This window comes from Centroberyx affinis, unplaced genomic scaffold, assembly GCF_046629955.1.
Source record: "Centroberyx affinis isolate AG114_WGS23_722 - 3 ecotype Tasmania unplaced genomic scaffold, CSIRO-AGI_Caff_v1 ptg003063l_1, whole genome shotgun sequence".
Classification (NCBI taxonomy): domain Eukaryota; kingdom Metazoa; phylum Chordata; class Actinopteri; order Beryciformes; family Berycidae; genus Centroberyx; species Centroberyx affinis.
The window spans coordinates 15780-31807 of NW_027281148.1; the positions used below are offsets into that span (position 1 = coordinate 15780).

The 16028-nt window shown below is 38.5% G+C and overlaps 2 protein-coding genes across 5 annotated transcripts; both read right to left on the reverse strand.

Moving 5' to 3' along the window:
- Positions 1 to 117: 117 nt before the first annotated feature.
- On the reverse strand, positions 118 to 2518 carry LOC139659306 (EEF1A lysine methyltransferase 3-like). Its single transcript, XM_071537532.1, has 3 exons — positions 2334 to 2518; positions 2064 to 2175; positions 118 to 776 (listed from the first exon to the last, which is right to left on the reverse strand). The coding sequence occupies exons 1-3, from the start codon at positions 2493 to 2495 to the stop codon at positions 379 to 381; spliced, it is 672 nt and encodes a 223-aa protein (XP_071393633.1). The 5' UTR covers positions 2496 to 2518; the 3' UTR covers positions 118 to 378.
- Positions 2519 to 3669: 1151 nt separating this feature from the next.
- stx16 (syntaxin 16) lies at positions 3670 to 14641 on the reverse strand. 4 transcript variants are annotated; one of them, XM_071537526.1, is made up of 9 exons: positions 14234 to 14641; positions 10184 to 10195; positions 9944 to 10051; positions 9486 to 9626; positions 9081 to 9243; positions 8138 to 8226; positions 6898 to 7041; positions 5709 to 5789; positions 3670 to 5118 (listed from the first exon to the last, which is right to left on the reverse strand). In XM_071537526.1, the coding sequence occupies exons 1-9, from the start codon at positions 14312 to 14314 to the stop codon at positions 5017 to 5019; spliced, it is 921 nt and encodes a 306-aa protein (XP_071393627.1). In that variant the 5' UTR covers positions 14315 to 14641; the 3' UTR covers positions 3670 to 5016. The 4 variants fall into 4 exon arrangements, with proteins under 4 accessions (XP_071393627.1, XP_071393625.1, XP_071393626.1 ...); XM_071537524.1 differs by having other exon boundaries at positions 14183 to 14641; XM_071537525.1 differs by lacking the exon at positions 10184 to 10195.
- Between the last annotated feature and the right edge of the window lie 1387 nt (positions 14642 to 16028).

The following is a 16028-nucleotide window of genomic DNA, read 5'->3' on the forward strand; positions in this document are numbered from 1 at the left end:
TTTAAACAGGTGAAGACACCTGTAAAATCAGCAGAATACAAGACAAAGGTCACATCAAAAACTGTTTCTCTTGTAATCGCATTAGAAAATTTATTACAAAAAAAAACTTCTTTACAAGTGGCAGAGGATGTTGAAGATTTCAAGTGACAGTCAACATATAATATCCATGTAAATATATGAAACAAAAATTACACACCGTTGAGCTGTTGCCTCCTATAGTTGTGTATTCTGCAGCATCCATTCACTGCATCTTATGTAAATTCTCTTAAAAAAAAAAAAAAAAAAGGCACCTAAGGAACCGGAGGCACAGCTGGTGATCTGTGATTACAAAAATGAATCCAAGTCGCAGCAGCCAGGTGAAGCAGGCTGTCGCTGCTGTCACTGCTCTCTCCTCAGTGAAGCCTTGTAGATGTTAATGTTCTGCTTGGCGTCACGGTGCGCGAGCTCCACATGAAATCTACTTGGCAGGCTCTCTTCATAGAAACCGGGAGTCCCATGCTCTCTTCGCATCTTGGACGAAAGATACACCACGGCGCCGTTTTTGCACAGATGAACCAGCGTCTCCAGTAGAAGCGGGTAAGTCTCTGAGAGGTAGACGATGTCCGCGCCCAGCACCAGATCCCAGTCTGAGGGGAAGCTGAGCTGGTCCTGACCCCAGGACAGAGGGAGGACGGCCGGCGGGACGGAGGGCCAACCGCTGGACGGCATGTTAGCAGAGACGTTGGTCTCAAGCTGTGGAACGGCCAGAGGAAGGTCTGTAAGGGTCACTTCTGCTCCTGAAACAAGATAGGTCAAGGTTATTTCATTAATATTGTCAAGTATATATATATATATATATATATTTGTATTTATATATATTTAATATATTATAAATATATATATATATATATATTTATATATATTTAAGTATTTCTAGATGGATATAGATATAGCCTACACATACACCATGCACATTATTCAGGTGACCATTGTAAACTTAATTTTCCAGTTTAAAATGACAATGCTGAAGCCAACTGTCTGACAATAGTAGATGCCGTGGTAAAGTCAAGAGGGTTATATATCACAGCCACTGAAGGAGCAACAGCCTCCCTGCTCAGCTGAAATGCTGATGGCTTGCAGTGCCTCTGGTGGAGGGTAATGTGGAAAATTACTGGAAGTGTGGATGGAGCTACTGTATGGGCCCATAGTGCAAATTAGAGTGTTTAAAAAATAATGCATTTTATTCTGATTATCAAAGCTATCTATGCTCTAAAATGAGGCCTACTGATACTGTCAATGGTGAGATGCTGATGTTCTCATTTTGTGTGGGTGAATTCAAATGAACTCATTCACGACTGACAGCCCAAGAGACCCAGAGTTTTAGTAAACAGAATCGGACTTCCAGTGGTGGAATGTAACTAAGTGCATTTACTCAAGTACTGTACTTAAGTACAGTTTAGAGGTACTTGTACTTTACTTGAGTATTTCCATTTTATGCTATTTTATACTTCTACTCCACTACATTTCAGAGGGAAATATTGTACTTTTTACTCAACTACATTTATTTTACAGCTTTAGTTACTAGTTACTTTGCAGATTTATATTATTAATACAAATTATAAATCAACTAATAAATTCTGATATATTTTTATAGGTTAAGCTACCTAGCAGTATATAAAGTAATTAAAATTAGCTCCACCTTTACCAGCTGCAACATTAAAGTGATGAACACATTTATGCATCAATAATTATAGTCCAATAACATGATATATATGATTCTGAAATGGGCCATTCTGCATAATGATTACTTTTACTTTTGCTACTTTAAGTATATTTTGATGCTAATTCTTTTGTACTTTGACTTAAGTAACATTTTGAATGCAGGACTTTTACTTGTAACAAAGTATTTTTACACTGTGGTATTTCTACTTTTACTTAAGTCAAAGATCTGAATACTTCTTCCACCACTGCGGACTTCCCATGTCTAGGCATGATAGACATACCAACAGGTTTTCGTGACATGGGCATAAATATGAATGCGTTCCTCATATGTACAGACAATCCTAAAAAAAAGAGCAACATACCTAGGCGCGCTGCCAAAATGCCAACAACACCAGTCCCAGCGCCAAGCTCTATGATGCGCTTTCCTCCCAAGTCCAGTGACTGCTCCTCGAAATAACGACACAGATGTAAAGCCTGCGCGTGCGCGCACACACACACACACACACACACACACACACACACACACGTGTTATCGTTAGAAAATCGTCAAAAACCCACATTTTCAAAGAACAGCGTACAATATTTAAATAAATGAACAGGGAGTATGAACATTTTTGCTAAAGTAAGCTTACGGCGTCCCAGACAGGCGCAGCCACGCCGAGGTTGGCACTGAACACCTGGTTGATCTTCAGCTCCTGACCGATGAATTTATACAGATTATCTTCAGAAAATGTGTCGGCAAACAGACCGTCATCAACAGGAAACAGGTCCTCTTCCTCCCCACTACAAGCCATGGTGAAAATACTAACGCTATAACCAGTTAACTTACTTATCGTATCCAAGCGCTATACTGTCAATACTTCCATGTGTGCAGCTCGGGTTTGCAGCAGCCAAACCGTTGGTTACGTTCCAGATCAAGTTAGGTTTAGCTTCATTTGGCTTCGTTTGGACATCACTCCTAACGTTATCTTCAGTAGTACTTCATCTAAATATTCTGGGAATGGAAAAAATATGTATATGCCGTAGCAAGGTAGGTGATGGAAACAGTTTAAGCTTTCATTTTTTTATTTTTTGAAATAGGCATAACTTTTTTCTGTCCTCTCTGGCTTTAGTTCCTCTATATTAGTTAGCCACTTGCAAATGTGGGTCCTATTGAGACTTATAGTTTTAGCCTGCCACTTCAGTGTAAACAGTTCTAAATTTAAACAAATAGGCTATATAATTTCTCCTCTAATTCAGTGTTAAGATGGGGGCTTTTAATTTGAAATTGGAGTCTTCTTCCGGGTTAAGTGTACATTAAGGTTCTGTTCCAGTCGCATCCGATAAATCCTCCTTGCTGCATACAGACTATGTAGTCGTGTAGTCCCAGTGGACAGCAGCCTCAACTGCAGCTGTAATGTAGGTTTACATTGGATATTCATTTAGGCACTTACAGTTTAGGCATTTAGCTGATGCTGTTGTCCAGAGTGACAAAGGTAACAGCCCTAAATTCTTAAATCAACAAAAAATACAAATCTTTGTAATATGGCCAGCCTTTTCATCTAAACATCAAATAAAAAAAAACAGTAATGGTCAAGTGGCTGCATTCTACTCATATTCCTCCAAGTATAAAAGTACTGAATGAATGCTTATGTCACCTTATTTGGTAATATGATTGGTATTCATGTAAGACATGCAGTTTTTTGCCATCTGAGGTATGCAACAGATATGATGGGTCAGGTCAGATGCACCTCCAGGGCCAGGCGGACACATGACCTCTCCTCTCTGTCAACACAGCAACAGTGGGTGAGCTCAACATGTCCACTGATGAAGACAGGCTTCTTCTGTTCCAGACTTAGCATGTTACTGAGAGCTGAACTAACCGCATGTGTTATTACAGCTGAAGGTGAAACCATTTGCTACAAAGGTGAGATCACTCCCTGCCCCAATTTAACCAAGAAGTGCTGCAGTTCAAAAGACACAAAACACCATGTTCCAGGTTTATTAAAAAAAAAAAAAATCTGCTCTCTCCCACCCGTTTTGTTTGAAAAACAAACAAATCCTCAGTACAGTACCACCGGGACATAGCCATTTTTCACACAGAACTTCACATCAATGACAATGATGATTTAACAAGTGTATAAAGTGTACAGTTGAGTACAGATATGTCAAATAAAGTCATAATTTCAGCTCATCAGTCATTACAGAACACAAACATGTAAAGAATTTCCAACACACTGAAGTAAAATAATGTGTCCATGATAACGGGCTCTTCAAATGGTAGGTTGTTTTGGACTACATTACTTTTTTCTCAGTGGAAGTGGACAAAATAACTGTTGGGTTTAGACTAGATACATTTTACTCAATATACAGCAATTCTGCCTAAGACAGAACACTTCTGAACCTCTGAATTATTTGAAGTCATTAAAAAATAAATAATTCTTTTCATCATACAGATGACAGTAGTATTACATCCATAACACAAACCCCCTCAGGCTTCAATATGTGCAAACTGCAAGAGTTAAAAAGGTAGCACTTTATGCGAGGACCATGAAAAACAAAAACAAACAAGTGATTTAAAATGAGCACTTAATGAAAAAGTGCCGTTGGTGTAAAAAGGGCATGATTTCAGATCAGGAGATGAACTGGTGGTCCTTAATCACAAGGAATATTTTTGGTTCTGAATGGCTATAATAATCTAATCAGTTGCTGTCCTGATACAAAACATTTTCATTTAGTCCTAAAAGGGGAAATATTGAAGTAGAACACCAATGCAGATTAGGATGAAAATGAATTTGTGGTAGAACAAATGAGATGTACATTTCTCATTCTCAAACATTGTCTTGTCACATCTTTCCTCAAAGAAACACAATACTTGCAATGATATTGGGACTGACATAATGCATTTTCACACAACACATATCACAATTCGTGCTCAAGATTCAAGCAAAAATGCTCTGCTTTAACAATTTAACATCGGTAGTCCATTGTAATGCGAAAGAAAGTGTTTTCTTTTGCAGTTATTAAGACGCAGGTATGTCAACATTGTCGGGTTCAAGGTAAGTCTGTCACAGAGTCTTGGTGGTTTGTGTGCAAGTCACTTGAGGGAATAGACAGGGCTCATACAGATGATTGTTTCTCTCATTAAAATAAATCACAGAACGTCTCCAAAACCCAAAGTGCAGCTTCAAAGAGCCATGTGGAATTCTTCAGACGTTTCCTGGTGGGTATGAAAGGCAGTCAGCATTGTTTTGAGTAGAGCTGAGACTCTCATCCAAGTCCACACAGATGCACAACAAACACCCACACAGAAAACAAAAGCAGAGGAATGCATGATTAAAACTTTGTTCCAAAAAGAATAAGTATTAGAACAATGACTATGACGAAGAGGATCAAAATGACCAGCATCTTTCTGTTTTTCTTCTGATACTGTTCAGCCTGTAAAGAAGATAAGAAGAATGTCAAATATTGTATTCCACTGGATTTCATTTTAACTATTCAAGGCTGAGCACTCAATGTAAGGATTAACAGTATGCAACAATTTGAGTTGTAATGTATTTGGTAAGCTGGAAAGGTTTGTGGATACCGTTTGTAAACAATATGGTAAACAAGTTATACTCTTTAAAATGAAATAATACATGTCAAGATGCTGTCATTAGCCTGCTGAAAGTTTCCTTAACTTTGTTTTGCCTGGTGGTCAGTGGCCTTGTTAACATTAATAATTAGCCTCTATGCAGTATCTACAGTAACAAGTTTCTAAATATATTCAAACCTTCAAATAAATAATAGCAACCTGTACTGAATATTTATGTGATGCAACTGATCATAAAAATGGTTCAAGTTACCAAACCACTGAGAAACACAATCTAAAGATGATACTCAGGAGGAGAATGATGCTACTGCCCAATACAACCACTTACAAGTATGAAATGCAGAATTTGGGTGTGCACCAACAGGTTATATACAATCAAATTTTGGGGCGTTATACACAATTACATCTAGATACCAGCATTTTGCATTTGTTTTACCTTTTGTAACTGTTTTAATCCGTCTTCTGTTTTAACGCACGCCTGCTCCACGTTGAAGTCAATTCTGTCAAGCACCGTGCCCTTAGAGAGGAACAACGAAGTTTAGCATTAGCTGAAGATATTTTGCATTCAAAATTTTTGGAGGTTATTTATAACACACAAAGTAGAAAAAATACACAGAAATCTTTTAATTAATTGTATTTTGAAATCCTTCTAAAAGTCAAGACAAGAGCTGTGAACAGCTGTGAGCTGTGTACTCTTTTCATCAACTGTAATACCCCTAAAAAATGTTTTCATATCATCTTAGTGTAACAATGTTTAAGTAATTAAACAACTTTTGTGAGTATATAACAGGCAGCTTGATTTACACAAGCTGGCTCAAACACTGCAACAAAAAATGAAATTACTAATGCAGAAGGAGGCACTCAAAAAGCCATGGAGGAATGACAGGGCATCACAGGGCATCAGAAGATGAGAAATGTATCAGCGCACTACAAGATGTGAAGAATCATTTGAGCATTGAGGAGGGCAGAGAATGTCAGGGAGAAATGAAAAAGAAAGTACTACATGAAACAACAGTTTACAAAAGGGTCCTTTAGACTTCACAAATCCCTCTTCACCAAGGAGAGGAATGAGCGTCGGAAAGCAGCAGAGTATGACCAATAAAATCACTTGGAGAGGATGTACACTGATAGGGAAAGGCATTTCTATGAAATCTTATGATTATCATCTTGTCAGAAAAATATCCCCAGATCATGGCACAGTAAAGTAAGAATTCTAATAAGTTTAAATAAAGGTAAACATATGAGCTTTAGATATGAGCTGATTTCTGCCCTTATGCCTCCTGAATGTAAAAGGAAGCAGGAAGCAGATTAATGCAGAGTCAGGAAAGCATGTGGTGAAATGGTGTGGACCAAGTGTGGGCCGATCTGTAGGTTTCACCCCCTTCCCTCTACCATCACAGTTAGGTTTCTACCAGGCCTTCCTGCTAGTTTAACAGCACAAGGAGCAGTTATGCATCCTGTGTATAAGTAAATGCCTTTGTATAGATCTTAAATAATATACAATTATTTATAAATACAGTCAAGGGTGGGGAATCATTTTTTTTAGCTACTGCACAGGTGTGTATGTTACATCAAAGTCCACTGCTGAATACTGAGTGGTAAAATATCAGGATTGCTTCAAATACCTGTTCAACCACCATTCCAGCCAAGTCCCGAAAAATCTCATTGAGATCTGAGATGGACTGTACTATCTGCCGGATCTCCCTCTCTCGTTCCTCAACCATAACTGTGTTCTGCTCCACCAGCATCAGCTGGTCATCTGTGAAGCCCTGGAAGAGGAGACAGAAGAGGATCAAATTAGAAAATGAAAAAAATGATTATTCCGATGAGATTGCATTGAAGTTAGCGTTGGTTGGCAAACTATAACACAAGTCCACATTATTATTATAAATCTTCTGTTGATGAAATATGCATGACCAACATTCTTCAGCAGTCAGCCATGCCTGCTGACTTGTTAACAAACACACACGGGTGTAGCTGAGCAGTTGTGTCCTGTGTAGCACCGCTGAGCACAAACTATCAATACTGAAAGATTCAATACAATTCAGAAATGCAAGACTAAAGTTCAAACTAAGGTCAGTCTTAATGTGATCGAATGTTTATGTATGCAGAAGATTTTGTTGTAATGCTGCTTAAACCATTATGCCACTCAATGTGCATACCAGTGTTACCTTTAAATAGAGTCAATTATAACTTCTTCAGCGCGTTTTATCCACATGTACTGTTGTCATGGTTGTGAAATGGCTCAGCATGAAGAGCCCTGCCATGTTGATTTCTTAAGAAATTATTAAAATAAATATAATTCTAATTTTAGCACATCCAGCGCCAATGCCTTCTAAGTTTTCAAAATCTTCCAATTAAAATGCTTCCATGGCTGTTTTTTAGACTCAATATTTTTGAGAGAAAGAAATACAATTAAAAATGGTCAAACCATACTTGTAAAAGTATGGTTTAAAAGTGCAGACTTATCTCTTCTAATATTTGTATTGAATTTGATTGGAGTGTGACAGTAAAGATGGGAGAGAGGGGATGACAACACTTTTAGATACCAATTTTATCAAACACACACTCTTTGATGCAGTTTCTGGTCTTGTAGTGTGATTTTGTGACAAGTGACAAGAAAAGTGACAAGAAGTGACATGAAATCATACATATTTGAGAAGCTAAATTTTAAATTCTCACTGCAACCCACATCAAAAAGCATGTGCTTAAAGGAGCAACTGGCATTGTAGACTCCAGTTGTGCCTTGCATTCGCTCAGAACTCTTAGATAAAAGTACAACGTTCACAGGCTAACTTCATCAGTTAGAGCCAAATAAGGCCCCAGGTCTGTGTGACTCCTGAAGTACTTTTAAATGCTACTCACCCTGTCATATAGAGCTAAATCTTCGTCCTCTTCCATTAGTGGTCCAGAGTCAAAAAAGTGCTTTGATCTTTCCTCACGATTCTTCATACCTGGAAAATAAAGCGACGACATGATGCTATATAACATGGAAACGCATAACGCATAATGACAGGAGGGCAAAAGAGATATTTTACTCTGTGTTGATGATGGTACAAATATATGAGAGTGGTGAGAGGAAGAAAGGAAAGTTTAGGATTTTAAAATGAAACAATCTTGAATTCTTTTGATTCAACATGTGAACATCATGAGATTCAATCGGCACATTCCTCCTCCTGTTCTCTCCCTACATGAGCGCAGGGCATCAAGGGACAAACCCTGAATTTCTTGGAGAATGGAATGCAATACTTTTCCTCTAGCCAGCTGTCATAACACCACACGAGACGTTTAGCCCATCTCTCTCAAAAGAGGTTAATGAGTAAGCGTAATGAAACTATAGAGAAGTAGAAGTACAACTGCATGTAACTGTCTAATAAAGCAGAAATAAGTACAATTGCAAACTTTACTCCTCCTCATTTCATGTTAGAGGGAGAGAAGCAGGCTGAGAAATAGGTTTAGAATTATTAACACAACAATCATAACTCTTTAAGTACATGTTTCAATCCAAAAGTATTTATACAAAACCAATAGCACCTCAAAAACTATATATAGTTTTCTGCAACAATAAAAGATTAGATTCGTTTTTGTCTCTTCTATCAACTGTCTATCAGTCTATCAACTGTTGGCTTCAGCAATTTATGTGAAAGGTCTTATTTTGACAAATTATTGTGCATTTTAAAATATTAATTATGTCTCCTTCATGGCTCAGTACTAAGCAGAATTCATGGAATTTCATGGAATATCACCCAGCCAGATAAATGAATTCAGCCGCTTGGATCACCTCCCTTTATAGCCCTGCAGTTCTTACGTTTTAGGTAGCTGGACTGTGTATGTCTGAAATTGGTGGAGAGCTCCTGCAGGCTCTGTGCCAGAGAGGAGACCACGTTCCTCAACAGCCTCTCTTCCTGCTCAGTGCAATGGCCACAGCGAGACTGCAAACCTGTCACAGCTCGCTGACATCGATGGAACATCTACAATGAACAAAAAAATTGAGAATTAGACAAGAACCAAAACATTCATTTCTTCTCAATATAAGATAGAATCAGACATGTACATATCTGCTCACATCCTTTTAAGGTGCAAATCTACAGTTAGAATATAAATACCAAATCCAGGATATTATAATCTAGTAGAAATAACTATGTGGCAAATGGTTATCAAGAATATGTCATCAATTCAGATTCAGGTTATGCTACTGCTTCAGTTACTCTACCTGTGTAATCTCCTGAGTAGTGATTTCTATGGCATGCTCTTCCTCACTACTGTCATCCAGTGTGGGACGATTCATATGCTTGTCATGAAGTGAAGCCAGTTCCTTCATCTTCTGCCGAACCCGTGTGATTTCATACTGGATCTGAAAGGCAATGCTTACTAGTTAATGCTAATGGAAATTTGTTACTGCACACTCTTAATACTTGCACCTTTCTCCAGATGTAAGAGCAAACAGCTTCCTGGAGCGGAGGATTCCAGATAGATACAGGTGTTTTAAGTTAGGCTAAGATGTTCCCATCAGATGAAAACCTATGGTGCATGAATGACCAAAGAATTCTACTGGATAAATATAATTTATCCACTGCATTTGTTCTTCACCAACATATTTTTATAGTTTACAATGCACACAGTTGGATCTGCAAATTGATGACCATTTCAGGTCCCATTCCAAGCTTTTACCTCATCGACCCCATCTACCCATTTGGGTGGCAGCTTTTTGGTGACTCCAATGGCAGCTTCAGGATCCAGACTGATTCCTGACACCAGGGCCATTCGGTCATCAGCCAACTTTAACAAAAAAAAGAAAAAAAAAAAAGAAATTAGAAACATTTTATCTAACAGCAGGCCATCATAGATTTGATGTTCTATTTTGTGAGAGAAATTCTAAAGCACATCTACTACAAGGGGAAATAACAGTACCTCATCAAGCTCCTAATGATTGGCAGATAGCAGTGCGGTCCCATCCAAGAGGGAACAAGGAAAAGGAGAAGGACAGAAGTAATAGAAAGTGAGCCCCAGAAAATGAGTAGTAATCAGCTTTAAAGGATTTGTGCATGCACTCTCATCATCAATTAAAGTTAAGTTAATAATAATAAATGAATTTAAAATTAGAGTGATTATAGTTAAATGATAGAGATGTCTGATTTAAGATCACGCTGTATAAGTGAATTCTAGCCATTTTCATTTTGTTAACCTTTGTCCTGCTAAGTTTATTAAACACAACTGTAAAACTTGCGTGTAAATGCACAAATAAAGCACACTTATCCGCAAACAAGTAACAAAATAATTCAGCCTAAGCAAACAAATACATATAAGACAAGCACAGATAGGAGACAGAACAGAAATAGCTGAGCCTAAAGATAGCCTGGGGTGACTGAGTTACAATAACAAACAGCAAAAACGTCTTTAAAGGGGAATGAGACAATTTAAAGTTAGTGAGAGGTGGAAGTGTACTGAAAATGGACTAATCATGCATTTCTATAAGATTCTTTGATAAACTTTGATAATCTAGTGGTCGTTGAAGCCCTTACAGCTGTGCCTTGCTTATCTCAGTCTTGTTTTGCATCAACATGGCTCTCTGATCATGTGTCTCATTTTGATTGACAATGGTGCCATTGCCTTGTGGCAAAGTCTATAACAAAACCTGGGTATACAATAGCTTCAGTAAACAATGTTCTTCTTGTAATGCCACACAAAATAATTTTAGTTGAGTCACTGCTGTTTTTGACAATGCGCACATATTTGAGCCTGTGTTTTGGATACGCGAGGGTGTCATAATTAGAGAAGGGGACAAAATTAAATGAAATTGAAGCCTTTTAATTTCAGCTAAAATTATTATGTCTGTACATAGTACATCTGTACTATGCAAATGAAGAATGAAAAAATGCACCAGCTTTCCAGTGAAACTCATCGTTTCATTTTGTTAGTTTTACTGTAATCGATTGACCGCATGCTGATGTGACTGAAAACGATAAAGCAAGTGTGAATTTTCGATATGAAAATTGTTCTTAATTATTATGGTAACTATCACTCACTCTAAGGAAAACTCCTTCATTCCCAATTCAGAATTAGGGCTGGGCAATATAGCGATATTATATCGATATCGTGATATGAGACTAGATATCGTCTTAGATTTTGGATATCGTAATATTGTGATATGGCATAAGTGTTGTCTTTTCCTGGTTTTAAAGGCTGCATTACAGTAAAGTGATGTCATTTTCTGAACTTACCAGACTGTTCTAGCTGTTCTATTATTTGCCTCTACCCACTTAGTCATTATATCCACATTACTGATGATTATTTATCAAAAATCTCATTGTGTAAATATTTTGTGAAAGCACCAATAGTCATCCCTACAATACTGGCGCAATATCGATATTGAGGTATTTGGTAAAAAATATCATGATATTTGATTTTGTCCATATCACCCAGCCCTACTTACAACTGAACATTTAGCCCACTTCGTAGAAAATACAGAGATATATATTGTGTATCGCCATTCAGCCTAAAAATACCGAGATATGATTTTTGGTCCATATCGCCCAGCCCTATTCAGAATAACTTTAATCACCAAATTACCAATTACTGTACAGGCATCATATTGGTGATCCTGAAGCAGAGACATTACATTTTACAGAATTTAACAACAAATACAGACAAAACGTGGTACAAGGACAACAGGACCCAACACTGTAAGACAAACAAGACAGTAGACTATACTACTACTATCACTTTCCACATAAACATTTGACATCCAATAGTCAACCATTGCACGGCTGGCATGGCATAGCATACAGTATGGTTGTGGATGAAGAGACATGTAAGTGTCCAGTCATGGGTTTGTCTGGTGTACCGTAAGGTGGTTATATTGAAAAGAATGAGATGTATGAAATAAAGTATGAGTGCTGGAGAACATAGATTCCTGAGGCTGACATGTGTTGGTGGTGCAGGATTGTGCAAATAGCACTTGGGTAATAAAACGGATGGTAATGAATATTAACAGCAGTAAGGTTTACAGACGGTTGTATTGCTTGGTGAGGAGGAACCCCGATTGTGGGGCTTTGAAGGAGTTGAGTTCAATGAGAGCTGGTCAAAGAGAGTGTAAGCTATGGGAAAAAAGCCTTTGAGGTGACAAGTGGCACTGGTCTTAATTATACTGTTAAGACTTAAAAAAAAAAAAAAAAAAGGATGCCTGAGTGGCCAGGATCTGTGTCAATCCTTCCTGCCCTTTTCTTCATCCTAGTGTCATGGAGTTCCATGTTAGAAGGCCATTAACAGCCCATGGCCTACTCAGCAGCGCATACAAAATGCTGGAGATGCGATGGAGTTCTGCAAAAACCACTAGGGTAATAATCAATAGTGTGATAATAAATGGTCAAACGATCACTTCTCCTAAGAAGTGATTGTTTGTCCAGGCCAGCAGCTGAAATTCATCAGTTTTTTTGCTCATGGACCAAATTCTGGAGACGCATCCGCTAAGATATCCTGGCATGTTTACTCTTCCTCTGTCTTTGGGCCCACTGGCTGGAGGAAAGGAATCTTGCTGGGTGAGTGATTTATTGGTTAAAATGTTCACAGTGTAGTGTGTGTAAATGCTCACACGCACCCTACAGCTGCTTGCTTGCTGTGCTGCGTGCACTGCCTCCTCCCTCCTCTTGGAGGTGTGAAGCGCAGACACTTCTGGCAGAGTGCTACACAGGTGTGCAACAAGGCGCACAACCACTCACGCTTTCAAAAACAAGGAACTGTCAGTGAGCCAAATATACAAGATGTTTTAAGGACTCACAGTTCAATCATTGGGCTACAAATGATGGTCATTTTTAAACCTCTTTAGGGATTCTAAACAAGGAGGCTGCATTCACCTCAATTGTTGTTGCTAACTCGCTGTGTGTTTGGTGGTCGTACAAACCTGAATGGAGTTTCGACCGACGGGGTGAGTAGACGACAATGACAGAATTTTCAACTATTCCTTTAACGATGTGAATCGTGTGCAGGGAAAACTGATTAACATTTTTTTCACAGCAAAATTAATGAGTTATGCAAAATTAGACTGTTTTGGATTTTTGGGATCTACTGGTTCCACCCAAGAGCAATGAGGAGCTTTCAATTTTTTTCTGACCTAAGGTTTGACTAGTGACAAGCCCAACTTAAGGAATACTCCAGTATTTTTCTGAAAGATATACTGCAGTGACATCCACTTTTCTATAGAGTAAGCCTGAAAAGAAGTTTGTCTTGACTCCAATTGTTACTTGCACCTGCACGGTGGAAATGTTTTTCTGTGTTGTTTTTCCTTACATTTTTATGGGCACAACCTGAAAATTGGTCATTGTATCAATCTAGTGGGACAATCCATTTTAGGAGGTCACTGCCACAATGGCACAACCTAGATCAAACCATAATGTAGTTCTGCCAGCAAAGTTGATGCTAAATTGATGTGTTAACCTAAGTACCATCAAGGACGTAGGAACCATGCTTTCACTTTCAAATTGACCCCCCCCCCCCCCATCCGCCACCTATTTCTCACACACACACACACACACACACAGTTTAATTTGTGGCTTAGGGAATTAGTAGCTGAAAGTAATATTTTGCTTTTTTTTTTTTTTTTATATTTCCATTGATGACATTTTTGGTGGCTTCTTCGTGCTGATTCATCACTAACAGAAAAATATGCCCCCCCACCCCCCCCAACTACACACACACACACACACACACACACACACAGTAATAATCACAATCAATTGGTCCTACGCCCTTGGGTGAAGTTACATGGCACAGCAACACTAACGACGTAAAAATCGCCACTAATAATTAACGTGTTTACTAGCACACACTTCAAGCTAGCTAAGACAGCGCAGTGACTGGCTGGCTATATCAAAACACACACAATAAAATGTCAAAACGATCCAGACAACTCACCGCAGCATTGCTACGTGTACTCAGAGTACGACGGGGGTCGTAAGTACTCACTTGCTCAGCCAATATCTGCCGGTTTTGGATTGCATTGTTCCGCATTAACAAGAAGGCATCGGTCAGACGCCTAGTTGCCATGACTACCTAGCTTGATATCTAAGTTAACCCTAGCCAATGTACGTATCGACCAATAATGTATAACTTATTGTCAACTGGCGAACCGTTGCTAACACACCAGACACCACTGTGTGGATGACAGACGGCAGCTAGCTTTAGCTTAACGTAGCCTGCAAAGAAGGACGAAGGAAACTCGCGATACAGCGCGAACAGTGAACACCAAACGGTTTTAATACTCTGAAACTGTCATGTAACTCTAACACTAAAGTAAAAAAACAAGAAACATGACCGAGAGATGTCTTCTCAAATTCGCAATTCAACGTATACACTGCCAACGTTATTCCCTTTCAGCCAGCTACGGAAGTGGGAAAACGTAAACACCTGCGTAGACTGCTTCTTCTTCTTCTTCTCCTTAACTGCGGCTGGTTTCCAATATGAAAGCGCATTACCGCCACCTGCTGCTTCGGCGAAAGGTTAGATAATATCTTACACATTTGTATTGCTTCACCTGCATGTCTTCATCAGGGTGTTATTCCTTAACACCACATCCTCTCAACACTGCTGTAAATCTGTCTCTTTCTTTATGTCTTGCTTTTGATAATACTACGTTCAACTGATTCTTCCTCACGGCAGAATTCATATAAATCTATAGGCTAATGTCTTTCCCAATAATCAGTAATGTCTTCTTTAGTCTACTACTATGCCCCAGCCTTAACCCTGTAGTAATGACCTCTCTACATCTTCCTGTGTTTACCTGTATTTCACACACCCTTCTCTTCTTCCTCTTGTCCATACTGTATGTTCTTTTCATGTCTGCATTGCTTTCCAGTATAATCAGATGTTATATCCTGATGCAATAACCATTTCAAATTAGGAATAGACTGTGTAACACTGCACTTTTACATTTTTTCACACCTGCTCGTAACTGTGTCTATTGTTGATTGTTCTTAGTTGTTTCTTTGTAAGCTTATGTTTTATGTAAGCTTGTGTTTCATGTGTTTTTAGCCCTTGCCAAAGATGATTTTCTGTCATGGGACGGACAATAAAGGTTTCTGAATCTGAATAATTAATTTTCCTTTTGCTTCATTTGGTTGAATTGCCACATCCATCTCTTTTCTCAATTGGGTTTACTTAGCCAGCGACTTGTGCGGCTTGATTTCCCTGACAAGAGCAAGAACCCAAAAAATTCTCACCAATACCAATTCATGTTGAGTCCATATAAACTAGGTCATACAATAAATACTGACAAATATTTGAGTAGGGGGAAAAAATACTACACTCCATAAAGATGTGCCCATTGCTCCTCCTCCTTTATCCCTTCTTATATCTTCTTAACAACATATTGTATATTCGTTTAATTCCACAAAGCTCCATCATCTGTAAAGATGGTTCTCCTGTCTGCCCAGACTTGATCAAAAATATAATTTAAAGTAATGGAAAACAACAAGGACTAATCACATTACCTTGCAATGTCCCATTTTCCACTACATACTTATTACATCTACTCCTGTCATCACTTGTTGGCCCATTGTTCTACCAGAAAGAAAGTCTTTAATCCAGTTCAAACCCCTCCCACAAATTCCCATCGTATCCAACTTGATCAAGAGCCTTCCTCCCACATTATATCTTGCACGGTTTCAACATCATGTATGTTTTGCCCTCTATACTCATGTTCCATGACTTTACATAAATGAAGTGTAAGAGCTATTCAGTGACAATTAATAATGAGCTTATA